At 37.8% G+C, this 21,901-nt stretch overlaps 3 protein-coding genes across 3 annotated transcripts; 1 reads left to right on the top strand and 2 right to left on the bottom strand.

Moving 5' to 3' along the window:
* Positions 1-1,787: 1,787 nt before the first annotated feature.
* tmem235b (transmembrane protein 235b) lies at positions 1,788-9,605 on the bottom strand (the record flags this gene model as incomplete). The annotated part of the gene is made up of 4 exons (XM_079260599.1): positions 1,788-2,017; positions 8,984-9,121; positions 9,250-9,330; positions 9,428-9,605. 4 exons carry the CDS (start codon positions 9,603-9,605, stop codon positions 1,788-1,790), a joined length of 627 nt encoding a protein of 208 aa, XP_079116725.1.
* A 699-nt stretch (positions 9,606-10,304) lies between these two features.
* On the bottom strand, positions 10,305-13,911 carry birc5a (baculoviral IAP repeat containing 5a; the record flags this gene model as incomplete). The annotated part of the gene is made up of 4 exons (XM_079261272.1): positions 10,305-10,376; positions 10,668-10,785; positions 12,566-12,675; positions 13,804-13,911. The coding sequence occupies 4 exons, from the start codon at positions 13,909-13,911 to the stop codon at positions 10,305-10,307; spliced, it is 408 nt and encodes a 135-aa protein (XP_079117398.1).
* Positions 13,912-14,441: 530 nt separating this feature from the next.
* On the top strand, positions 14,442-18,599 carry faap100 (FA core complex associated protein 100; the record flags this gene model as incomplete). Its single annotated transcript, XM_079260596.1, has 8 exons — positions 14,442-14,597; positions 14,722-14,840; positions 14,959-15,848; positions 16,315-16,471; positions 16,553-17,495; positions 17,595-17,717; positions 18,102-18,188; positions 18,483-18,599. 8 exons carry the CDS (start codon positions 14,442-14,444, stop codon positions 18,597-18,599), a joined length of 2,592 nt encoding a protein of 863 aa, XP_079116722.1.
* Positions 18,600-21,901: the final 3,302 nt, after the last annotated feature.

The following is a 21,901-nucleotide window of genomic DNA, read 5'->3' as shown; positions in this document are numbered from 1 at the left end:
TCTGCCACAAGGAACTACATGTAATTTATACAATAAAGTTTACTTTCTTGACACATTCTATTTAATTGTCTTATTTTGAAGTTTGTAAATATTTTAAACTCTTTCACAGACTTTTCCCTCCCACCAAAATGTGATGGATCACTTTGCCTTAAAGATCTGCCTTCAGATAGCTTGTTCAGTTTAATGTCATGTTATCAGTTCAGCTGCATGAAACCATTTAGCTTAAAATCATTGCGTGGCAAGTGGAGTGTGGGGCGTTAACCATGGATGCAAGCAACACAGGAATGTCTGAGCTAGCGAGTGCTGTTGATTAATTAAAAAATAAAAACAAAACAAAAAAAAAAACACAACTACAGCATGATGAACCTCCTGTGGCCTCTTTCTTCCAGCATTGGTGATGTAGTGAATGTAATTCTCATCTATTTGTTAAGACTTTAATTGTTCCAGCACCAGAAGGACCTGATTGAGCTCATGAATTGATTTGTGCCTGCTTTAACGTATCAATGAAGATACTAGTTGGTTATTATCTAAAAGTTATGTGATGTTTGTGAATGAGCATGAAAGTTGTCATCTTATTAAAAAAAAAGACTGATCAAAGCATCTTTGTCTTTTTATTTGTTTTTTTTTATCAAAGTGTAAGAATTTCAAGCCAAGAGAACAAAAGTATTCATGTTTTTAAATAAACTCCAAATATTTGAGATGCATGATATTTTTGCTTTGGCCAAAACCCTTTTTTCCCACAAATTTTTTTGCTCTTGTTGTGATTTACACAACAAAGTTTAGTGGCTTAACACATTCTATATTATTTTCTGCTAAACAATCTGATTATTATTAATAAATCTGCCTACAGAGGCAGGATGTTTACACTGTCTTATCTTAAAAGCTGTTTAACAATGTATGTGTTGCATTTTTCTAATTAAAAACCTCACCATCCATGTCTGACCACATTTACATTCAAGAATATTTTAGTCGTAGCTCATCTTTATTTTGGTGTAAATTTATTTTAGCACAAAACAAACTGTATGGCAAAATGACCTTTTCATAATAAAAAATGTTCAGATGCAATGTCCATACATCGCACGGCCACAGAACTGAAATAACAAAAGATTAAAAGCAGAGCTTTAAGGAAGGATTGATTAATTTAAAAAAAAAAAAAAGGCTCAAACAACAAATGTATAGTTTTTAATTGCCAAAAACAAAATTTCTGTTAAACAATGAAATGGGCAATTAAGTAACCAGAACCCAAAGCTGTAGGTGCGTAAAGAAATAGGCTTACCAGTACAATATGTTACTAATACCTTAATATGCTACACAATACATATAGCATGCATAAGCAACAAGTCTAGTTTTTACCATTTACCATGAAAAATGGTCCATGTTTAAGTCAAATAATGCCAGCTTAAAAATGTGTCTGTAGTATTAAAGCAATATTAAACCGTCAGTTTGGGGACAGCTTTAACAGAGGAACAGCAACTTCAATTCACACCACCAGAGGGCGAAATTGGTCAAATTTCACTCGCACTACAGGTCCACCTCTGGACTTTCCTTGCATCTCCAATCTGAGGCAATATTACATGAAAAAAAAGAAAGAAAGAAAACTTAACTAAATCAGTCCCAATAACAGTCAAGCCTTTGTTTTCCTCCAGATCCTTGGCAACTTGTTCACTTGTCTTAAAGCAGACCCACGTGACAAAAGGTACGGACTGCTGTATCCCCCTCTCCCCCAAGTTCACTCCCAGTTCAGTCCTATTCTTGGACAGTGTAGGTTCATGATGGGAGGAGACCAGTCAGGCTATGGTGGGATTGCTTTCCTGCTGCTTGGCTATTTGTGCAGCAATGAGCAGCAGCGCTCCGGTGAGGAGCTCCAAGCCGTAGGAGAGCCAGGCCAGACCCAGAGACCAGCCGAAGGAGGTGTGAACATAGGCCAGACCCTCCTGTCCCACCTGCCTCTCAGTCTCCGCCAGGGCCTGGTATGAGTAGATGATGTAGAGGGTTGTGCCACACAGAGTTAGCAGACCTGATGGATCATACAGAAAAAAGAAAAAAAAAAAAGCTTTTTCCTTGTTTCAGCTCAGCATATCTTGACCTGGCTTTATTTTGGAGGAAACTAATAGTGGTTAACATGGAAGCGAGACAAGTCTCTGTTTTAACCATTTCTAGCCACATTTCTCTAGTATGTAGAGTGTTACTAGGGTGGCCCTTGAATCGGCGTCTATTAATTTTAAACATGTTTTCCGGCACATAAACGAGCACAAGCTGACATTTTACTACTGCAATTATAAAAGCGGAAATTTGTCGCAGTGAGAGCTGAAGAATAAAGATAAGTAAAACCAAGCTACTCATGGAGCTATAAAAAAAATGTCATTTCCAGAAACAGGAAATCTAATGACACATGTGTTATCTGTCACCCTGATCAGACTCCAGACAAAGACACCCACATCCAGTCCCCACGTTTGACAGTGTTGCTATTGGAAACCCTTTTAATTTTGACTGGCGTGCTCTTGCTTTTAGGTGATGCAAGTGGAGCTACCCAGGGTGGGACTAATAAAAATGTTATTGGAATTACACACTGAGGTGCAACAAACTGGGAATCTAGTGTCTAATGCTTAAATTTTAAGGCACTTCATTGCAAAGAGCAAAACAATGGAAAGAGACAAGTAGACAGATGGGAAATGACTGAAAGGACTGAATGAGGACAGATTAGACATTAGTATTATGATTCAGCTGAAGTTTATTTGGGTTGGAATTTGGTCTGTTTTGCAAGCTTTTAGCCAACCAGCAGCATGGTGATGTCTTCATCTCTGTCAGGATGTGCAGCAATAAAAACAATCAGCTGATGAACAAAAAAAAAAAAAGAAAAAAAAAAGAAAGATGTATCATTATTACCAAGTTACTACAAAAGACTTGTTGCCAGATTTCACTATCCGCTACTGTTATTATGATTTGAATGTTGAACCTGTCAGAGGAGATAAATACTGATAAACATGGGGTTAACTTAATGTAGTCATTTTCACATTGAGTGGTTTATGATATTAGAAATCCTCCATTTTCAGACCACTTAAAAATTAAAGACAATGAAAACAATGGAACAGCTCATCCCAGCATCCCAGAAAAATACCCATGAGGCTTTATGTTGGGGCTTTATGTTGAAGTTTTGTTCTGTCCTAAAGTATGTATGCTTTTTTCCAGTTATCACTGAGAAATTCTTTATTTATGAACTGTTTCTTGATCACTTGCTCTATGTTGTGTTTCTTAATTGAAAGTTCCCATGTTGCACCAGTTTTTTTCTACCATCTATTGCCAATATCCCCATATTCTAATGCAGGTTTGGAGCCTATTCCACCTTCTACAAAGTGAAAAGCAAGGTACATCCTAGACATGTCACCAGTCCACCACAGGGTCACCTCACAACAACAAATAACTGCTCACATTCACTTTTAAAGAGATTTTAGGGACACCAACTCATCTAACATGCATGCTTATGGAGTGTGAACAAGAGTACATGAAAAGATGTGCAAGGAGAACATGCAAACTCCACACAGAAAGCCCCCAGGTGACGTTCGGCCCAAAAACCTGACATTATAATCTTTTATCCCAGATTTTCATTGCAGACTCATGTCACCATTAAAAACTGCCAGTGTTAGCTGCACAAGCCAAACTACTTTAGCTTGTCTGATTATGTTTATGTCAGTTTAAAGTAGCACTACATAACTTTCTAACCATAAGAACATGTGTTACTGATTTGTTTTTGATGGCATAGTGCGATTTATCATCTACATTGTTCGAGCCAGCATTGCCCAGAAGTTTGTTGAGGCTTCACAGTTTGGGTTCCAGCCTGGAACCACACATTACAGCTTAGTTTCACTGTTGCATCATTTCACACCAGTAACTGGATATCAATACAATGCCAGTTTTGATCGTGCACTATGTCTGATTCATCAAATAACAGCAAGAAGATATTTTCAGAGAAAAAGAGAGAAAAGGACTGAGAAAGCGATGAGACGAGAGTAAACAACACGTCAACTTTTACTCTGTAAAGAGAAGTCAGAGTACAGATAGGATGCAAGATAGATGCCAGATTATATGCTAACCTTATATCAGAAGGCATATTATTGAAAAAAAAATCAGCCAAAGTTCTGTAGTTCTTTAAGTGTTTTTGGAAAAAGACAAAAAAGCTAGTTTCTTGACTTTTGCTTCAAGTTTCGAGCAAAGTTACAGCAAACTGTCAGTAGAGGCATGCAGACCCGAACATTTGTGGTTAGTTACCGAAAGACTGTATTCATAGAATATTTCACTGACTAACACACCTGCTTGCCTCTTGGATGGAATCTGTTTTTCTATACTCACCTGAGAGAATGACAGTCTTTAAGGGTTTAAGTTGCTGCCATGTTTCTTTGATCTTGAATGCCAGTTGATGCTGTGCAGTGACTTATCTGTCTTTGTAACCAATTTGATTTGTGTTCATTTACAAACTCCAGACATTATGGGATACAAAGAAGACACTGTAAAGGCTGTAGGACTTAAGTTCACTGAATCACAAGCTTGCAGTGCACTGATTTTTTTTTAATTCATTGCAGTGCAAGAAGGATGCTGGCTGTCACTGTGTAAATTCACACTCTGACAGTAGGGAGGCTGTTTGGTGGGGTTGATTGATTACACTTTATTTTGCTAAAAGAAAGCTTTGTCCCTGTATTTGGAGAATCCACGTTTTTTGTTGCATTCAGTAAACACATTTGTCTTTGTCCAGGTGGAGTAAGTTGCTGCCAATAGAGACCAGATGTGTGCAGCATTTGGAGAGAATTCCTTATCAAGAAACTGATGAGGATTCCTACAGAAGGAATTTGGACTGCTATCAAGCAGGTGTGAAAACATGGACTTGGTAGCAGGGGAAGATTTCCAACCTTAAAGACCTGAAGATTTTACAGAAGACAAGCAGAGTGATGGAGGAAGCCGATAACCAGCCATGAGTTTCATAAAAAAAAAAAACCCAGGAGAAAACAGGACATATTATTAACATTTCTGGCTCAGTTTCTACTTTTGACACTTGTGTCTTTTCATGCCACAATAAACTTATCTGGATTGACAAAAAGAAAAAAAATCCATTACAAATCCCAGTTTGATGTGGGTATGAATCATTATGAGGTTAATCTCCATCTACAACCAACCCATTAAATATGTGTGGTTTTAAATGTATGCATCCTTCCAGAACAATCTTTCTTTCCTTTTGTATTTCAGGTTTGAAGGTTTTATTCACACTTATCGAGGACGCACTGAGATACTATTCAAGCACTGAGTCTTTAACACTTTCTCTAGAATATAACCGAATGAGGGGCAGCACAGCAGGGCTGCTGCGTTATTTTAAAAGTTGGACAGTCAACAAGTTCACAAGGCGACTGCAATCTAATTCAAGCCTTTATCCCATTCCACTCATTACCATGTGCTCCTTATTAGAAGGAGACTATAAAGAGTCTTTTTAAAGTAAGTGTTTGTCTATCACAAGGTCCTCTTTATGGAGGTCATAAGGCGTTGGCGGGAGATTGCTCAAGAGATCCAGGGAAAAAAGTGTGCCAGATGTTCAAGTGCCAGGTTTATGAGTACAACAGTGATTTGATTACTGTAAATATCCAGATTGCCATAACAGCCTTAACATGGTTAACATTAGTTTAACTCAACCAATAACCAAAATTTATATAATTTATTAGACACACAAGTTCAGTAGACTGGAACATGACATGTAGGCCCATGCTGATGGAGGATATTATTAATACAGTTTCTTGTTTTCCCCCATGATTAAGTTTATTCTGTCAGATTTCAATCAGATATTCTTATTCATTATCTTGATTTGGATCAGACAAGCATCTTTAACACAAGAAATAATCCCTTCATCTAGCTTCTTCCTGCTGCGAAAGACTAACAAGTTAGTCAGCTTTCTTATATTTGTAGTATAGCACCAGATAGCTCCTCTGTGTTGTGCCCGTTATTTTTTCCAGGTAAAAGTTTCTTGATGAGAAGGAAAGAGGACAGAAATGTATCCAGTGATTACAGTGTTTATGATGGAAAAAGACACATTTAATAATATGATAAAGAATAATAGTCCCTGTTTCTGAAGATTTTTTTCTTTAAGGCTTAAGAATGACTTGATTCATTTCCAAATATGGATATTCTTTAAAAAAAAAAAAAAAAGAAAAGAAAAGACTACCTGAACATGTATGAACAATTTAGTGAATGAAACCTTTTGTTTTTAATCACATTTCCCTGTGTGTTTATTCCTTCAACCAATTAGCCTGGTCCATTGTATTTTTACATCCCCTGTAGTTTACAGCAGCGCTGTTAAGGACATAGAAGGCTTGATTTGAATAAACACTGCTGTGTTCTCAAGGTATACCAGACCTTATCGCTTTTAGCGGTCGAGTGATCGCGGAAACAATAATAAAAGTAAGAACATTTCAGGATATTAAAATGCTAGCATTTGGCTTTTTGTGATTTCAAGTGAAGCCCTGCAAGAAAAGGATATTCTGACACACACATACAAACACACACACACACACACACACACACACAAAAATTAGTGCATCTCTTCAAGGAAAGAAAAAAAAGAGCCACAATGAAAAGTTTTGCAACTCTACATTGTGTATTTAGTAAACTATTCAGTAAATATTGTAGTTTGCAAACAATTTTTGTTTTATAAAAAGAAAAACTTACTAATTAACACCAAAGGAGTAAAAACAAAAGGATGATTAAAAAGGTACAAAGAAGGAAACAGGAAATAGAAGTAAAAGCAAGGAAATAGCATCATTCTACACCAGTAACTCAGTTCTGCTACCTCAGCATAGGGGTGTGCAGGGGGAGAGGGGAAGTCTCTGTGGTCACATGTGTGAATGCCCGGGGTCTGTGTCTGTTTTATGACCTGGGTAAGGGAGGATTTATAATAATGTCAACTTTCAAAGATATATCTAAATATAATCAAGGAGCAAATGACAATAAAAACTGAAGAAAAATAAACAAACAGAAGACAGTGAATTGTTATTTGAGGTGCCACGCCAGGCCTATCCACACAAAACCCATTGGTGGACTGTCCCACAAGGTCACGCCACCTCCTGCATCCCCAGATTAACTTGAAAACATTATTTGTGGCAGTCAATACTCTTTCAGTTTTTGTTTGGGTATTTTAATCCATTCTTCTCTTGAAAGGCATCTATTTCTTTGAAATTCTTGCCTCATTTAATTGCCCAGCTTCTTTGAGGTCTATCCAAAGATTCTTTGAAAACTGAGACCTAGGGCCATGGCAAAATCTGTGACTTACACTCCCCTTGAAAGGACCGGCTGGGAGTTTTTAGATGTTGGTTCAATGTCCTTTTGATATAAAGTCCTTTTTTCATAGTTTGCTTTGTTATTACATTAAATCCATCCATCCCTCCACCAATCACTATTCACTGTGCCACAGGTTGCAAAGCAAATGAAAAAAAACAAAAGAAAATCAAAACAAAAACATGATCAATCCATCCACATGCCCAACAGCTGGCGGGTGTTTTTTCATGACAAGAGGCAGTCATCAGTGGTAAAGTCTTACTGAAGATCTCAAGCAGTCAAACAGTTTTAGATTAGTTCCTGTAAAAACCCTTGAAGCAGTTTTCTTACCGTTTTCTTTGTCTTTCAGATTTCCATTTTATACTGACTGTTCCAGCCCAATTAAAATGGAAAAAAAAGTTAGGACAGGGCAACGTTTACCAGTGTGTAACTCCTCCTCATCTGAAAACTGACTAAATTTGGACCTTTAGGAGGTTAATGTTGTCATATTCAGATTTTATGTGGGATTCTAGCTACTCAACATTCCTGGGTCTTTTTTTTTGTGGCATGCTTCATGTTTTTACCCCTCTATTGTGAAGCCCTACTGTTGCAGTAGATGCAGTATACGGTTTAGGTATTGCTGAATATGTAAGACCTCCCTATGTTGTCTGGATGTAGAGCAGGTGTTTCTCGATATGTTCACATATGACTTCTTTGCAATTTAAACCTGCATTTGTGGATTACACACAAAAAACTCTTTAGAGACACTCTGTCTTTCTAAAGCGCTTCGTTTAACCGAGTCATATTACTGACTAGTTGTAAATGACTTGTAACAGGGCTGCAACTGCTTCATTTTACTACCTCTAACCTTTTCAGCTCTTTTCTATTTCATAACTGTGGAGGCGTCACTCCCACTGGATTCAAGACGAGCAATTTCTTGGAAATCCATAAAATAGGAAGTTTATTCATGCTCAAGTTGAACTTGTTTTTCTTTGTTCTATTGAGAATAAAACATTTGTTTTATTGTAATTTTATCACTCTTGTCATAGACACAGTGGTTCACACACATCTGCTTATGCTTTCACAGAGTTTTGGAACCATGAAAGAGGAGTAAATGAAACATAAGTGAAACTTTTAGCTTTTTCATTACATTCTCTTTTTGCTAGTGTACATTTAAAAATTCTCTAAACTTTCATACCATTCCAGAGATCCATTAGTGTGTTAATTGCAGAATAAACTGAGCATTTTGAGTATGTTCTCATTTAAACCAGTAAACAGGGAAATATATCAGTTTGGTTATGTTGTAATTTTATATCACTTTTCAGTTTCCCATCGGAATAAGCTAAACAATGATGAAGACTTATTTAAACTTGGTGATTCACAGTATTTGTTGACTTTAAAGGTTTTTATTTGTGTTGAAGACCATATAATTAAATAAATGAAGTCTTCTTTCAGCGGCTCATGTCTTAATAATACTACAATTGAATCTGAATGCAGACTAAATTTAAGTATTTTTGCAAGTAAAGATCTAAAAATGCTTTTGTTTTTAACTGATTTCACTTGATCTGGTGGTTGTAAAAAGAGTATTTTCAAAAGGGATCCCAGGAGGACCAGAGTTTTGCCCTTCATGGCATTTTAGGAAGAAAAACATAAAAAGAAGAAGGAAAAATAAGAGCACTTGGGATCTAGAACTTACTAGAGATGAAGAAGTAGGTGGCTGTGCCCGTGAGGAGGAGCGGACTCTGAGCCAAGGAACTGACCAAACCACAGATGCCTCCAAACAGCAGCAGGACCAGGCTGAGGGGGAGCACCACAACTATTGCGCTGTGCATTTCTGGGGGACATGAACAGATGGATGATGGAGAATCAGCGGAATTATGACTGTCCGTGCGCTGAAACTTTATTAGCAGGGGATTTGGCAATAAAACAGACGGTTTCATTAAAGCTGGAAGTGGGACTCACTCAGCAAGCGCTGCTCAGTCTCAGAGTATCTGGAGTAATTAGCAGTAAAAGAATCAATGGACTCTGCGTGCGTCTTGCCGCCTGGATGTAACACAAACAGGTAGAAAGCACCCAGCACTTCCATGTCATTTTTTATAACTCACATTGAGCCCCAAAGTTAGGGAATGTTGCAGCTTACCTTCATTGATGCTCCATAATCCCGAGTGGGAACTTATGTCCCAAGAGTCGCTCCCATTCATGGGATTCATTTCTATGATGTACCAGTAATCTGTTCCGAGGGAAGTCGCCAAAAATGCGAAGCTTAAAATCCCGCAGAAACCGGCTGAGATCACCAGAAAGCCAAAGGGGGATTTCATCTTGCTCAGGTGAAAGATTAACTCATGCGTAACAGCGTGTCCCCGATGGTCATCCACTCTGTGAAACGTTTATCCCACGTGAAATTTGTCACGCAAAAACAATATGTAGAGTTGCGTTTTCCTGTGGAATCCAGAAGTGGACACCAGCCAATCCTGAACTGAATGAACAGACTCTTGCTGTTGCACAGAGAGAATATTCCGCTTAAAGTGCTACTTCTGAACGTCTGGGAGGGACTGGGACTTGTGCGCCACGCGGGCGCGTTTATGCAAGACGTTTGGGAAAAATCTGCAGTCATTTTGCTCTTTAATCAAGTGGGATGACAGAGAGGGATGCATCCTCACATTTCTGAGGTGTGTTAGGCGTGTAAACGACCAACAAACATGCATATGGACATTTCTTTGGGCTCAAACACCAAGAAGTCTTTTTTCCTAACAGCTGAAAAAGCTGAAAAAAGTCCATGACGGAAGTCACCCCTTCTCGTCTCTGGGTGCAAGTGAACCATAAATAAACCAAAACCAATAACAGTTTAAAACTGAACACTTTTAATGAGTAAAACAGGGAGCATTTAAACAACATGAAATATACAAGTTTTTCACTAGCATCTGAACTTTCGCACATAAAGATTGATAATCAGTTCCCTCACACACCCATCTCATTTATCTACATCTATTCTGGTGTCACTCTTCTTCCACGGGTCTCTAGATGATCTCTGCTCTTCTCAGCTTGGCTGCCTCCTTAAACTTGGTGATGGCATCATTGCCAGTCTTGATCTGTGTGTAAAAGGAAATGAAACAGGATTTAGTATTCAAGCTGGGCTCTGCTCTTCCTCCACAACTACGTTGAAGAAACTGATCTTATATTTTTTTTAATTTAAAAAGAAAAAGAAAAAAGGAACTGATCTTGTTGCAATTAATTTACTTGTCAGACAGTTTTATATTAAGGATACGAGAAAGATTAAAGGGTTAAAAATCCTGTAAACATTCATACAAGTCTCTACCCAACTTCATTATGCACTACTAAAGTGAGTCACTTTGACATTATAGCATCCCAAAAGAACATACAATGATGTTCTTGTGTCTTTCCTTCTGCAGTTTGAAGAATTCTTCCACAGTCAGCTCTTCTATTTTTTTCTTCAAAGTGATGAAGTGGCAGGAGGACGAATGAGATAGGTGCTCCTTCCTAGTGACAAGGAGATGGTAGTGACAATTTAGTTAATGTGAGCACCCATAGAATACAGTCTTAACATGAAGTGCTCAAGTATGCAGTCAGAAACGCTGCAAAAACACACAGCCAACCAAAAATCAGCGTTGTGCTGCTAATGCACAGTCCTGCCACAGAGTGGGGGGGTCACAGCGTTCACAAACCAAATCAAAGACAAGAACGATGGTACACAGCAGTGTACCGTCATCTAAAAAACTAATAGTAGTTGAGTTTCTTACGTTTTCACTTCTGGGTAATTTACACACTCATTTACAGTCGTCCCCCCCCCCCCCCCACTGGAAGTGCTTTGTTACTTCCAGTGTGCTTTACTGACCCAATTTGCCATTAAAATTTAGTGTTACTTTTTGTCTTTTTATTAATAAATATACAGGTCTTGATCTATGACTGGAAGTGGTTTGAAGACGTCACCCATTTTACATAAGTGTACACACATCAAGAAGCGACAAGATCTGGGTTCACTTGATGAGTTGATAACCAGCGTTGTGATACCACTCAACATGATCTCCATTGTCATGGTTTGTTAAGCTAGAGAACCTAAATTTACCCTGGATAAGCTGGACCTGCTTTGTATTAATACCCCAAACTCTCTCTTACACAGTAAACATCTGTCATTAGTTAGTAATATTTTACTCTTATTGGCTGAGTACTGTTCTTTGAGCTAAAGAAAATAACACTGATGGCCTCCTGTAAGAGGAAATTTGTGTCCCAAACACAAATTTACTCTGTAAGGACAAATAAAACTGTGGGAAACCATTAGGATTGTCAGATAACAGCAGTGCTGTACCTGGATTTGTTGACTGATGTGACAAAAACTTCCTTGATCTTAACTAAAACCAAGGCATTGATCACTGTTTTTTTTTTTTTTTTTTAGCATGATTTATGTTGGACATAAAGCCAACAGGATTTACATCGAAGACGTCTAAATAAAGCAGGACTACAAATATTTGGAAACAATTTTTGATTCACTGTTAAATTTAGTGGAGAACATAAAACTAATAGTTAAGCACAATAACCAGTCCATCTGCTAACGACACTCAAAACTACATCAACATTTTATGTAACTTCTCAGGGCTTCACTTCTGCTGGAACACTGGTTGTCTGTTAAAAAGAAAAACATACTGCATGGTATTGTTTTAGTCTTCTCCACAATCACCAGATCCATGCAGGAAGACTTGAGTTGTGTCTGGGAGAGGGGAGCAGTCCAGATGCTTAGATTGTTATGAGCAAATCTAACCATGTACAGGTGAAAGAATTCTTCCTTTTACTTTCTGGTCAACAATGTTAAATGCCCTCTAGAATTCCAACATTTCTTTAACCATCAAGGTACTGACCCCTAAGGACAATTTGTAACGATGACTTTCACTTTAATTCAAACTGTTTTCTGGCACTCTAAGTGTGACAAGTGGGTCATGTACTCGTTTGCTTATTGTGTTACTGGTATCGTGAGGTTGCTGGTTGACTGCTCTCTGAGTGCATTTCATTATACTATCTTCTATCTATTTTCTTCTAATGTGAATGAATTGCCTTTTGGAATTGATAAAGTTTTCTCAATTTGAACTTTACACTTGAGTAAAAGCACTTTATTTCTATGCCAAGGTGAACGATGTTTAAGGAGAACAATAGAAAATAAATCATTGTTTAAACAAGTAAGTAAAAAAAAAGGAAGATCAACTTAAACCAAACAATTAAACTATATCAATCTTTTACTAATACTTTAGGTGTTGTACTTCATTCTTACTCTGGGTCATCCTCTGGTTCCCAGCCCTCCAACTCTTTGAGGCAGAAGAAACACATGGCTATGTCCGGGTTGTTCTCTGAAGGTGTGTGGATGAAGCCGGCTTTGGCCATCTAAAATAAGAAATGAGCGGACAACAGCAGACTGATCTGAAACACTCATTCAGCAAACTAAGAGACAAAGCTAAGAAAAAGTCTTTATATCTGTTGTTTTTTTTTTGTTTAGTTTTTTTTAAAAAATACAGTAGTCCAGTACTTCTTAGATTTTATTATATAATTTAGTTGAAAATCTTTATGTTGTGATTTCTTCTTAGGGAAGCAAAGCATTTGCCATCTGGTAGGTCAAATCATTAATACAGCAAAATATTCCTAATTAACCTGTAAATGAAACATTAGTTAACAAACTTTCAAGAGACATATCTGAGAAAGAAAAGACTATGAGCCAGTTTCATTGATTGAACAGTTAACAAGTAAATTAAAATACTAGAAAACCTGTGAAAAATACCTGTGAAAAACTAGTTAAACTTTGCCACTGCTTGAAAATAAACTACTTTTACTGAAGTGATGTACTTAAACTTAGTAATTTATCATGAACTATTCAGAAGGTAATATCCTACTGAAAACACCGTTCAAGATAAAATGCAGTTCCTAAATTCCACATTGTACATGTTTTAATTTCACATGAATGCGTACATGTTCAGTATTTCATCTATTAAACTGGTAAGAGGCGATAACAGATCATCCTAAATTATTTATTTCTTTTATTATTGTTTGTGTATGTATGTGTATGTATGTGTATATATATATATATATATATATATATATATACACACACACACACATAAATATCGGGACAAACTACAAGATTTATGCTAAAACTTTTAACCAGTTTGCGATGCACTTTTATTTAGGAATTAATGAATAAATATTTTAGGGAATCATCTTAAAAAAACAAAACAAAGAAAGACCTCCATACCACTGGTTGTCGCAGCCCCAAATATATTACCACAGTAAATACAGTGGCGTCAAGCTAAGCTTTCTTCTGAGGCGCAGGATATGCATATTTAACTGTAATCTTTAACCTGACAGATGTTTATTTAATAGATTTAAGGTCTAGCGTTACACTTGTGTTAAAAAGGCACAGTCAACTGCAGGGCAGTGGTTTTTATTTACAGCTCTGTTGTGTTGCTAGCAGGTCTTGCTAAGAAAAGCAAAACTCAACCATTTTAAACTTCCACTCACGTTCTCGGGCGTGCACGCGCAACCTTCGTCAAATGGCCAACCTTCGAAAGTTTTTAATCTGTTCTCATAGAAATACATCTTAATATCCTCTTCGTTAAACGGCTCCATTTTATTAATTAATTAAATGAGTATTCGTATGCGGGCTATGGCTAAAATCTGTCACCTTCAACAGCAAGAGCGCAGAGGGCGTTTTTAAATTTCGGCGGATGTTCACTTCGGCTGCTTTGATTGGTCCTTACAGACCATGAGGGTCGCCTACTTCTTCTTCGTGTAACTATTTACAAGTTCGTTTGTGATTGTGTGCGGAAATAAAGCGACTAAATGCACTCTGACTTTACTTTTAAAGTATATTATACGAATTAAATTAGCCCAGGGTTGCCATTTGCTACTGTCCTTGAGCTTCAGTAAAAGAACATTGAATGCTAAACTATAACCACCGTCCTGCGACTTTATTCCCGCTTGTTTTCAAATCTGGTTTTCCATGGGTAATGTAGTTCAAACTTGTCACGTTTTTCATTTTGTCAGCAACCTGCTCGGTAGCAGCCGGTTTACGCCTCATAACACTGCAGTCTGTTAGCAGTTAGATTGTTTAGTAAGTGCTCAGATAGGGCCCCCCTTTCTCCTTCAACTTTGTTGTTATGGAAGGACGATGTGTTGTTGAGACTTGGACTGAATTCGGCGTTTTGGGAACATTAAATACGCCGAAAGTCAAGTATGGTTTGGGGACAGATATTTTTGTCTCTACTGGCAGCGACGAGGTTTATATTTTCAGTACTCATGAGAGAAAACTCAGGGTGAGTAACTTGTTTTGTTTGGGTGTGTTTTAAAGTGTTTTTTTTTTCTTTCCTCTCCCCATTAATGAAGTCAATATGATTGGTTAATTATCCACATGATCCAATGTTATTCTCACTGTTGCAGGTCGTCCTCCAGCTACCAGGTCCTGTGAGTGATGTGGTTGAGAGCCATGACAAGAAGCACATCCTTCTGGCATGTACAAGTGGAGTTTATTGTGTAAACTTAGATTCTCTGCTGCCCAGGTATGGAGCGTTATATTTTATTTCATATGCAGCAACTGGATTTATGTTAATTTCCTGTCTGTGAGGAATAGAACTACCCACGTGTTGTTCAATTTGTTAAATGCTTCTATGTCTGTAGGTCTCAAGGCTCCTCGGCTTCTCCATGTCCTAGTCCAACTGTGATGAAAATCTCCTCTGAGCTTCTTGTTGTTGGCACAGATGGAGTGTCCGCTCTGCTCCTCATTGGATCTGTGCTTCTGGTCCTTTGTCAGAGAGATGAATCCTGGTTGTTGACGTTCCATAAAACTCTACAACAAATACCATCCAAACACAGTGAATATGAGATGTTTAGTTCATTCAGTCTTCCAATGGTCTCACCTGTTGTACAGGGCATCAGTGAATCAAAGACTGGACTGACAAGGACCCCTGTGCTAGTTTGTGTCCACTCTGGTGATGTAACACAATCCCCGTCTGATGCAACTTCAGCTCATGGCCACTTTCAACTTGAGCCTGTTCTCTTTAAACTTTTATTTGGGGTTGAAGCGGCTCTTGCCAAATCACCGGTTATTCTTTGCGGTTTGCCAGATGGACGGCTCTGCTTCCTCCCTCTGCGTCTTCCAGGAACCCGGCTTCGAGTTGTCTACAGTTTGGAACAGCCAGTCGTCTTTGTTGGAGCATCAGTTGTTATGGGGACAGATCCAGGACCTGCACAGTGTTTGATAGCTATGGGTGAACAGGGCAGAATGGTCCTGATAAAAACTGACAAAGGCGGACCAGAGAGAGGTGGCATCGTGGCTTGTTTTACTGAGGGATGTGTATCAGGGCCTGTGAAATGTGTGTGTGTGGATAAAAACTCTGTTTACTACAGCACCGGTTCAGACTTGTTGAAACTGAAACTGTCAGAGGGATCACCAGGTAGTGAAGACAATGAAGAAAAATCCAGAACAACAACTACCACCTTCCAAAGTCCCAGCAGCTTAAATGTGTGCAGAGTTGTTGCCTTGGCTGCACCGACATGCAATGCTGCAGGTGAGAAAAGGTTGCATTTACGCAGGCTTACCAGAGCACTGCCATTGTGTTTCAATTACCACAGCTGTGGAAAAAAGTGTAGGGACTAATTTAAATTCTTTAATTTTTTCACTTACTTGCATGTAAGCAGTTATAAATTAGATGCTAAAAAAAAGATCTAACCATTTTTATGGTTTGGCTTAAATATGATGAATTTTTTAATTCATTTATGATTTGAAAACATCTAAAGAAGGAATCAGTCAAACATAAAGGCACATTACCCCACAGCCTCAGAGCCGCAACAGAATGATTGATCACCTATCTAAAACTTTATTTTTTAAATGACCTGAAAGATAATGACTTTGCCAGTCATCCTTCACTATTTTCTCTTCAAGTGAAGAGAACTGTGTTATGCACCATTTTATTTGCTGGTACATCATTTTTTGCTCGTCTTTTTACCCATCTTTGATTTGTTCTTACGCATCAGGTGAAATTCAGCTGCTCGGGCTGTCTGTCAGAGGGAAGCTCCAGAGGATTAGCTTACCTGTGAGAAGACCAGATGAAGGATTGTCCAAGCTTTCTTCCTCACAGGAGGGCCGTAATGTCAGGGATCTCCTATCTGCCATTGGTGACGTTTGTGAAAGGTATATTATGCAAATGAGCTTTATGTAACTTTAATATGTTTTTGGAAACAGTATTTGTTATTTCTTTTTTTGTCCTTTTAGAGCATCGGTTCTGGAAACAGCCATCAAATCCAAAAACCAAATTCTAAGCAAGCTGAATCAAGTGGTCGGTATCAGTTTCCTCCTGACAGCCTCTACAAATACTGAAGAGCATCGTCCTGTTCAGGAGAAGCTAATCAGATGTCACGCCACTGCAAGTTGGAGCAGATTGCTTCAAAAAGACACGTTGAATCTTACATGCATCCTGGATAATTCCAGTCCTTATGTCCTGGAACAAGGCTGGACACTCTGCATCGCCATCTCTCCTCTGTCCTGCTCATCAGCCACAGAAAAGGAAACAACTTCTACAAATTTTTCATTTTCATTCCACAATCTTTATCCAAGAGAAACGTTAGAAGTGTCTCTGCCAGTTCCAGTTGCAGCTGCAGGTGAGACTTCCTTCCCTCTGACCATGAACTGTTCGCTCATGTTCTCACTCTCAGCTCTCTTAGGAGAAGAGGGGCTTGCAGCTTTCCCTGATTTACAGAGGAGTTGTTTTAGTTTGCCCTTAAACACCCTGACAGTGGACTGGCTGCACACCCTTCGCGTTATCAGCCCCACAGCGGCTCATCAAACGGCCATATCTCAATCCAGCAGCTTCATGGGATCTGGCGTCCAAGCTTTGTTAAACTCGCGCCACTTCAGATGCAGCAGAGGGATGGACAGAGGGGGAGAAGGTGCCTCAAAGCCTGAGAGCTATTCTGCGAGTGTATGTATGTCATCAGAGTTACTGAGGGATACGCTGAAGTCAAAAGGCTTTGATTTCGACCCCAAAGGGGCAGAGATGGCCCATCAAAACATCTGCCTTAGTCTACTTGATTGGCTGTTGTCTGGAGCGGCTGGAGGAGTTAAGATCGCTCAAAAAGGAGATAAGATTGACTTGAGCAGCTCAGTGGTCCATGCTCGTTGTCCAAATGAAGCCACAGTTAAACTGACTGCAAAAGAGGTGATTCATTATAAAACACAGAACTAATTTAATTTAATTTTCTTTTTCATGTTTTATCTTTTGTATTATACAAGTATGAAAAGCCTCTTTGGTCTCCAGGTAAATGTTGGGGAGGACAGTACAGGGAAGGACAACTCCTTGACGAGTATAGAGGTTCACGTTGAGAGCTCATCTATGGCAGCAGTGTGTGGCCTGCATCATGCTTTGCTGTGCCGGATACAGGTACGGACACCTATAGAAACTTAATAACATCCTCACAGAAACTCTCAGGTGAATAAGGGTGCTTTATTTTATTGAAATTGTTTGGGAGATTAATTATTTTAGCCAAACAAGCATCCTTTAACATGTGCTGCAGATGAGGGTTTGTGTCTGTAAAATGGCACGATGAACCACTGAATACATTGACAGAATACCCTGAGTGCTATTGCTGAGGAAAATCATGTCATTTTTTAAATTTAACATTGTAGAGATACAAAGTAAAATAAAAAAAATCAAACACGGTAGGCATTCAGGTTTAGCCTCAATTTTCCAAGATTCAGTTTGACAGTTTTATCCTCGATTGATGAACACAATGGTTTAGTTTATGCTCTCTGCTCCCACACACAGACTTTGTTACAAGGGGCTCCAGAGAAAACTGCTTTCACAAAGGGGGTCGAAAATATAGGTCTGAGACGGGCACTTCAACAGGCCAAGGTAAGACCTTCAGACTGTTTTTCATTTAACTTGCATTAAAAGTTGGCTATAGTGTCCTCCAGTGGTGGAAATGTTTAATTGCAACCAAATGAAACAACTGAGGTTTGTCCTCTCGATAAATAGATACATTTTTTTCTTGACTGGTTATTTTATTAAATATTATGTAATAAATCATTTGCCCCTATTTTTTTTTCCTAAGTAAAACTAAGTTTTTAGGACTATTGGGCTACGGTGTCTATAATTGTGCTGAAAATATGTAATATTTATTCATCTCTTCTTCTGTCATATTAACAGATGCAGCACAGTAAAATTTCACAAGCATTCAGTGTGGGCATGTCCTCCGGGCAGATGAACCGGTTTCTTCTTGGTGTTTACCAGGAACTCAGGGAGAATCCTCTCCTCATAATTTAACCTTGTTTGCTGTCCTGGATAAAAAAGAAAAATGACAATTCACGGTGCATAATTATTGCCACTGTGTATAAACTTTTATATCTCAATGTAAATAATATCTTATATAACTTTATCTTTAGCAATGACTTTGAAGTGACCTTAAATAAATGTATTTGCTAAAGTATACAAAAGCATTTATTCCATTATTTGCATGTAAATAAACTAAGATTACCTACATTACTCTGTCATCTTGTGTGACTTATTAACTTCAATTACTCTTCTATTACGGTTCTACACATATACGGCTCCAGTGAACTCAAAATAAGCACCTTTTACAGAGTAAATTAGAGAATTGATCTGTAGGTTTACTGTCAACTGTTATACATGTGGCCATGAGCATATTCTCAGAAAACAGACTTGAATACAAATAATTTTTCTTTCAGATTTTTAAAAATTTTTGTTGACGTTCAAGTTACCTTAGTTTAAACCCTGTAATTTATTTAGTGTGTATTTAGTATTTATTTAATCTGTTTGGCTTGTTACGTCTTGTTTTTGTGTGTTGAACATGCGCAAAGGTGTTTTATGCCATTTTAAGCTTTTTCTTCTTTGTGAATCATTTAGCATCTTTTTACGACTAGTATTTAATAAAAACAATGATCAGCTTGATTCCAAAAATAAGAAATTATAAGGTCTTTTATTGTAACGCTTAAGTTTCAGAAACAAGCTGACAAAACTTTGCTAGGTGAAGGCAGAACAAAGGAAGTGAGTTGTGAGGAATATCATGTAATCTGGAGAGGAGAGGTGATCTCTGAAGTCAGACATGTAAGGGAAAGACTGAACACTTCGAAATGAGCTTTTAATGGTTCACAAGTTCAAAAGGAGTTAAAATGTCTGCCCTCTTTTAATACGCAAGCGTTTTATTGACATGCTCCTTTATGATCAGCATTAATAAACTTTTTTTCTCAGAGGTCTCATGTAAAACAGAGTTAACCTGATGAGGGTCTCCTGCTCTTATCAGTTGGAGGCATCTGCTTGGTGCCGTTAATGTAAATAGTTTTTGTTTTATCTTCCAAAAGCCTGACGCATTTATCATGTCCATCATTACTGTCTCATAGTCTTTTTCCATAAAAATTAAAAATAAATCATTGCATGTTGAGCATTTGTAGGATTTATCCAAAATTTGGATGGACAGAAATATGTCAATGAAGTGATGGTGATGTGAGTTTATGGTTAGACTGAACCCAATAAAAGCCAATATTAAAAAGTGAATAAAACCTCACTGTGCTCTTTATTCTTACATTTATTTGCTAGCCTGATGTGTTTTTCAAAGGAAAACATATCAAGGCTTATCTCAGCTCATAATGTCTTGAAAGAATTAAAAACAGTGAACATATAAGGTTCACAATTATGTCATCAGTGTCTGTTGAAAAGTTTCATTTCATAATAAAAACTTGGAAGCTAATTAAGACTAGACAATAATTGTTGTGATGAGATTTTTTAATTATCATAAAAAAAAAAAAATAAAAAAAATCAACATTAAGCTTCAATGTAATCATTAAAGCGTCTTTAAAGACACAGTTGTGTCTGAGTAAGCATCTGAAGGACTCCCCAGAAGAGCCCATGAAGGCCCAGTAATCGTTGCCAGATAGGGCTTGATCTCAGGTGTGTGGATTTGTCACCAGTTTGAGCTGAAAGCATGTAGTCACGTTGGTTGAGTTTCAGCACTTTAATTGGAATCAGTGTACTTGTGCCAGATCTACCTGCATTTAGTTGATCAAATTATTGAGACTATCTGCGATGGACCAGCTTCCCCACGACCCTTAATCGAATTAAGTGGTTAGGATACTGAATTAATGAATTTAGACTATCAGATGTTAAGAAAATCTGTAACTCTTCTTAGTTAAAAAGGAAAAGAATAAAAATTCAAGAATGAAAACACTCACCTATCTGTGAGTCTGCATCTTTACAACTCCCAACACAGGTTGGAGTTGTTATAGTCCATGTTCTTGTTATTGCTATGAAAGTTTTCAGACTTGCATTTGTTCTGTGTTTGGAATAGATATTTAATATAAATACTAAACTTTTTTTTCTTCAGCACCAGGCTAGTAAGTCAGGTTCTCTTGAATAAACCAATTTTCACCAACCAGCGCAGATTACAAAAAATCTAAATCAACAAAAAGATAAAATCAGGTCAGTTTAAATAAAAAAGGATTATCAAGATATAACCAATATTCCCAATCCTCAATAGCTCTCCACAGTAATGTGCCAGCCTGATGTTCACAGAAATTATTCAAGAGAAACCAATACTTAGTTGTAAAGTAACCATTTAGTTAACACACATGTCCTCCGAGACAACATCATTTATTTATTCATGTCCTTACTTACTGAATTTTTTCTGTATTTGAATTAATTCACAAAATAACAAACTCATTGAAATAAAGAATTGAAAAAGTACAGCAGGAGTAGAGACAGTTGTGAAAAGCAATAGATACAGAGGGTCAGTCATAAAACATTTGGTGTGGTAACAAGTGGCGCGGTCAACAGTTGAGACTAAAGCTGATAGCATTTCCTGCCATCGTAAGAGCAACAGCTGCTTTTGTAAAAACACAACAAAAAAACAACAGTAACAGCACATTGAATATTTTAAACTATGTAATTTCTGTTTTGTGACGTCCTGCAGATGCTTTGAAACAGCAGATTCTCAGCAGATGAAGGGGCTGTTTTCCCATTTGAGGTCTTGAGTTTTTTCCCACAGTATATATGTATATATACTCACCACACCTGGTCCACATTGGTAGTACTATGTTTGAACCCAGAACGACATCAATTCTTTTTTTTTTTTTTTTTAGCAAAGATTCAACTGAACAAAGTGTTGGAAACATTGCAGAGATCTTTTGGTCCATATTGACACGACTCACACAGTTGCTGCAGGTTTGTCAGGTACACATCCATGATGACAGTCTTCTGTTCCATCACATCCAAAAGGTGACCAGCTGGACTGAGCTCTGGTGATTGTGGAGGCCATTGCTGTGAAGTTATAGTCATGCTCATGAAGCCAGTTCGAGATGAGGTTGATCTTGTGACATGGTTCCTGGCTGACAGCTGGTGTGACTTTTCCTTACCATACAGTTATAATCATTTTATAAAGACCATAAGAACTATAAATTCCTCCTCTAACGGTGCCATTGGCTTTTATAATCTTTGAGAAATGGAACTTTGCTTAAACAAAACATGATCATTTCTGTAAGAATCAAAAGAAGATAAAGGAACCTCCCCTCCATGTTGAAATTATACTATTGGTATTGCTGCCATGTGCCTGAGCC

Source organism: Telmatherina bonti (assembly GCF_933228915.1).
Source record: "Telmatherina bonti genome assembly, chromosome: 21".
Taxonomy (NCBI): Eukaryota; Metazoa; Chordata; class Actinopteri; order Atheriniformes; family Telmatherinidae; genus Telmatherina; species Telmatherina bonti.
The sequence above is the reverse complement of the archived record's forward strand: the minus strand, read 5'-3'. Positions and strand labels throughout refer to the sequence as shown.